This window comes from Gobius niger (assembly GCF_951799975.1).
Source record: "Gobius niger genome assembly, chromosome: 7".
NCBI lineage: Eukaryota > Metazoa > Chordata > Actinopteri > Gobiiformes > Gobiidae > Gobius > Gobius niger.
Window position 1 is genome coordinate 11,820,895 of NC_136858.1, and position 5,019 is coordinate 11,825,913.

General features: G+C 40.9%; 1 protein-coding gene across 3 annotated transcripts in view; it reads left to right on the plus strand.

The window, feature by feature from the left end:
• marchf8 (membrane-associated ring finger (C3HC4) 8) overlaps positions 1-1,266 on the plus strand; it is a 218,933-nt gene extending 217,667 nt beyond the window's left edge. For all 3 annotated transcript variants that reach the window (XM_079559978.1, XM_079559977.1, XM_079559979.1), the window contains one exon: positions 610-1,266. In XM_079559978.1, coding sequence (XP_079416104.1) covers positions 610-914 — 305 coding nt within the window. In that variant the 3' untranslated portion in view covers positions 915-1,266. The remainder of the gene's footprint in view (positions 1-609) is intronic.
• The last annotated feature ends 3,753 nt before the right edge of the window (positions 1,267-5,019 follow it).

Below are 5,019 nucleotides of genomic sequence, written 5' to 3' on the forward strand. Positions count from 1 at the left end.
TTTTCTGCTGGCGGATCTGTGTCCATGGTTACGTATACATTCCATTCAGAAACCCTAAAAAACCCCTGAAATGTATTTGGTCTTGGAGCGTCGCAGAGGCCACCAGGATGGGAAGCAGAGGCGCCGAGCTATGCAGTCACTGGGTCACTGAAAGGTCAAACAGGCATTTCTTTCTTCTCCTTTTTCACATACTGGAGACCTCTGCTGACTCCAAGTGTCGGGTCAGATTGAAGAACATAATATCGGAACAACCCTAGTACATCAAAATCCAAAATTTGATTGACTGAAAGTGATTTGTTCAAATAGATAAACAATCCTTAGGTGCAAAAGTTATAGATATGCAGCAATCCCAGTTCCCCATTTCTCGCCATTGTGAAAATAGTTGTGTTTTCCGCATGTGCATCTTTTCTTGGTAGCATACTGGAAACAAATGTATTGAAATGATAAAGGCTACACATATCTCAAGGTTGTGCTGAATAATTTAGTTTGTTCTCCTCCCCCCCCCTGTGAGTGTCAGTCTATCTTCCCTATTTGTCCATTTTGTATAAACTCAGTTGTCCGTTGCGTGAAATCTCTGCTATTTTTTTGTGTGTGTGTCCACCTCCGTAGGGATCCTGGAGTGGCCGTTTTGGACCAAACTGGTGGTGGTGGCCATCGGCTTCACCGGCGGACTGGTCTTCATGTACGTCCAGTGCAAGGTCTACATTCATCTATGGAGGAGACTCAAGGCGTACAACCGCGTCATTTACGTTCAAAACCGGCCGGACTCCTGTAAAAAGTTGGCCTTGGACAAACCGGTGCTCATGGAGCCCAATCCAGAGAACAAAGAGACCCTGGCGCCCACCCAGTCGGACACAAACTCCTCCCAGTACACGGAGCCGGAGGAGTACTGCATGGAGGTGGTGAACGTCTGACGGACATGTCGGGGAATACGCTTTTGAAGGATAGCAAGGAAGAAAATAACATTTCCAATCCACTTTTTTTTTTTCTTGACTCATTTTTAAACTTTCATAATGACCACTTGTGACGATTGGACCTTGCGAGAAAATGGACTCCTTTGAGGTCTTACAATGTTTGTTTCCTCGTTGTGGATTGTAGTCGACGAGCTCACATTTGACGAAGTTTCCAGAGTCCCACGTCCGTACGTATTCGGGAGGCGGCGATCGGGATTCAGTCCAAGCAACTGTCCATGTGACCTGGATTTGGACGTTGCTGTGTTTTTTTTTTTTTTTTGTCGAAGCACTTTTGTTTTTTGGGGGGGTTTTTGTCACTTGGCAAAAACGAAACGTCTCCTTTTCACTGACTTTTCGGGGACTGGCATACTTTAACGGATGACAAAACGGAATTACGGATTTAAAAAATGGAATATCTGTGTTTTAGTGTTGGGGTTTTTTGGGGAAGCGTTGCGGAATCCTGCGGAATCACGATTCCAGCATCCAACTGAACAGGCGAATGTAAACTTTTCCAAAAAAAAGATGTTGGGGAATTTAAAAAAAAAAAAAAAAAAAAAAAAGCAACTCTTTTGTACGGTATGACAAGTACAATTCTTGTGAACACCACAATGTGACGATGATCCACATGCAGTTTTTTGAATATGGCTTTGTCCTCAGAAATCCACTGCTGCCTTTCTTTTTTTTTATTGGGTTCCGCACAAATCGCCTTTGTTTCCAACCTTTTTTTTTATCCCTGAAAGCGTAGACTGGTGCAAATGACTTCTTTGATGTTTGCGCGCGGACAGGCTTTTCTCGAACGCTTTCAGAAGTCGACAAGTTCGCAGGCAGCCGTGATGTTAATAGCCTCGCCGAAGTATAGTGTCTTGCATCTCATGGGGGTGGCGAGGTCTATTTAGCTGGAAATCGCGAAGATCGTGAAGTGGGTAGAACGGCACTGTCGTTGGGTAGCAGGGAGTCTGATAACATTACAATACTTTGGCTGATGTTCCACTACAAACCCATGTTTTGGAATCACAGTAGTACATTTTTAAGTCATACAATCATGCATTTGCTAAGCTCGACGCAATCCAGGTCAGGTGTTGGTGTCAACAATCATACGACAAACACGAAAGAAAGCCAACTAGTTGACAGACCGTGCGAGGTTGAATTCTAAAACCCTTTTCTTCAGACAGTTTTCCCTTCAGCTTAAAGTGCACTTCTTTGGTCTAAACAACTACAAGAAAACAATGACCATGTTTGTCCAATTCACCGGTTCTGAAGGAAATACCTTTAAGATTGCATTTGTGGCTTATCTCACAGGCAGGCTTTTGTTTTCAAACCACCAAGGATCGATGGATAATCTCACATTTTGTCACACAATTCAGAATGGCTGACGAAAAGAGATCGATCTTATGTTGGAATCACTGCGTCTCTCATACAGTAGTTCGATCACTTGGTAAAAATGTGGAACGTCGAGTGAGCCTTAGTATCTGCCTTCTACAAAAGCACAGCAGAACAATGCCAGACAGGTTTAGCACATATTCAACCCTCTGCAATAAAAACCAAACAAAACAAGGCAATACATCGTGGAATTGTGAAGAGCAGGTTTAATAAAGGCAGCCTTGAGTACAGCGGAAGACAAGCGCCCCCTCTAGTGTCGGGACCGCGTCATTGCAGTGGATTTCTGAGGAAGCTCGTGAGTGCTTTAATGTCTGTCAAGAATGAGCACAGCCACATCTTTGATATCACGTTTCTCTTAAAAAGCAACCACTCTTCCTCCTCCTCCTCTTCTTCTTCTTCTTGGGTCATTCCTGCTCAGCGCCAGCAGCAATAATGCTTCTCAATGTTTCAATTTGCGTCCTGTTGACTAAGAAAACTCCCATCACCCACAATGCCCTGCGCGGTTAGACAGATATACAGTATATATATGAAAAAAAGTGCAATTAATGATATTTGTTGTTCTTTTGTTGTAGTTTTGTCAAGTGTTTTGATGTCCAGGGTCCGCTCTGGGGGTAACTTAATTTGAATTATTCCTTCTTTTGTGTGGGTGCGTGGGTGTGTGGGTGAGTGTGTGTGAGTTGTATTTATTTTTTAAAAAAGAGCTTGAGAGAGTTTAAAAATTCCATTCACTAGTCATTTTATGCAACTTACTCTTGCGTTTGTCCATGAATAATTAGATTTCTTTTAAAATGTTAAAATGTCTTAGAGATTCGTCGATTTTTTTTTGTCTTAAATTAAATAATAACTTGTTTGGATTCGTTTAGCAGTGGTGTTGAGTAGGGCTGCATGATATAAGGAAAAATGGCGACATACAGTTTTTATAAATTTTCAACAAAAAGAGAAAGAGGGCTTTGTTTTGTGATCAAATTGTGAATTAAAAAAAATAAACATGTTAAATGGAACTAAATTTGGAAAATCGTGACTAATATTGAACTTTTGCACGATTAGAATTCCCGTGTGTTTTTGTTTTAGGCTGTGTTCGGGGGGAAAGAAAATGTAAACCTCAGTGATTTGTGAAATATCACTTTAGGCGATAATGACGTGATAATGATTCTGCGATATTGTGCAGCCCTAGTATTCAAGGGTCAGTTACAAAAACAAAGCGCAAAAGGGCAATGTGTTTAATAGTTTAACAAACCAGGAGCACAATATAATGTTACAAAAAGAGCAATTAAACATTTTAAAACAAGCGAGAAATTTCCGAAAAGTCAAAAAAAATGGTAGGAAACAAACAACAAACACAAAAGTAAAAACGAAAATGTTTAAATCGGTCATTCTCAAAAAACTTTTTTTTTTTATTGTTCCAATTTTGTGCTGGGATTTTGCCATTGAATGATTCTTTTTTTTTAATGTTTTACTATTGTCGCCGGCCGTTGGGAGTTTTGTCCTTGTAACTCGCCCTTTTGAGGCCACTGTACTATTATTATTATTTTGTCTGTTGGTTTGTTTAAAGTTCTACTCAAAGGAGCTGGCTCCTATACAAAGTCTGGCGAAGTCACGATGCTGCCCTGATGCTAAACCACCAAGCATTTCCTTTGCCTTCCCCTTTTTTTACTCATTGCCGTCCCAAATACGACCAGGCGGATTCCATCTTCTCACTTTTTTAAAGCCACACTGTGGAACTTCCCCACGGCGACGAAGCCACTGAAGTTTACTCAACTGTTGTAAAAGCGCGCTGATGAATAAACAAACTTGTCAATGATAACACAATGGACAACCAGAAAACATATTACAAACTTAGCAAAAGTTTATTTCCTACCGATAAAAACGGCAAGGGGAAATATTCCGCCGTGTGGCTTTAACGTACGCAACATCTGCTCAGCGCTTACATTTGTTTACTACTGACTGGACTGTTTCCCCCAGCGTATTGAGATCATTCCACCAGTTTGTGAGTTTTTCTTTGATAGTAACTGTAAAAGACTTTGCTAAATTTACGGAAGAAAAAAAAAAAAAACAAAAAAAAACAATGTACTTCTCGTTTTTAATGGAATATTGATGTGTTTTCAGTTTTTTGTTCCCCCCCCTCCTCCAATGTTTGAACAAAGTATGTAGAACTAAAAAGAACAACCAAATAAAAAAAGTTGAGTTTTCTTTCAGCTCTCTGGGGGCTCTGGATTGCGTCTGTTGCCGTTGCGTCTTAATGAGGCGCGGCGCTGCGAGCTGCAGAGGTGTCGCTTTGGCGCTAATGCATTTTAATGACGACAGGAAACAAAGTCTGTTCTGCCGTCAGCGCTCGGCCGAGATGAAAGCAACCGGTTCTCAGCAGTGACGGTGCAGAATGTGATCCGAGGGCGTGCAGTTCATCAGATTTGAAAGCGGGCGTATTGTGTGTAATTGCAGCTTATAATAAACATTCTTTTGGGTTGATATTTATACGCTACGCTCCATTTTACAGCCTCCTTCACACCATCAGGATTCATACAGGTGGCTGTTTATGTCTATGATTAAAAAAAATGAAATAAAAATGCATACAATGACTGCATTTCAATCAATTAATTTTACAGCGCATAAGTATTGGGCGATGGAAACACCAATGTTCACATAAAAAGCCTTAAAGGGATATTTCAGGATTTTCTGACATAGGTAG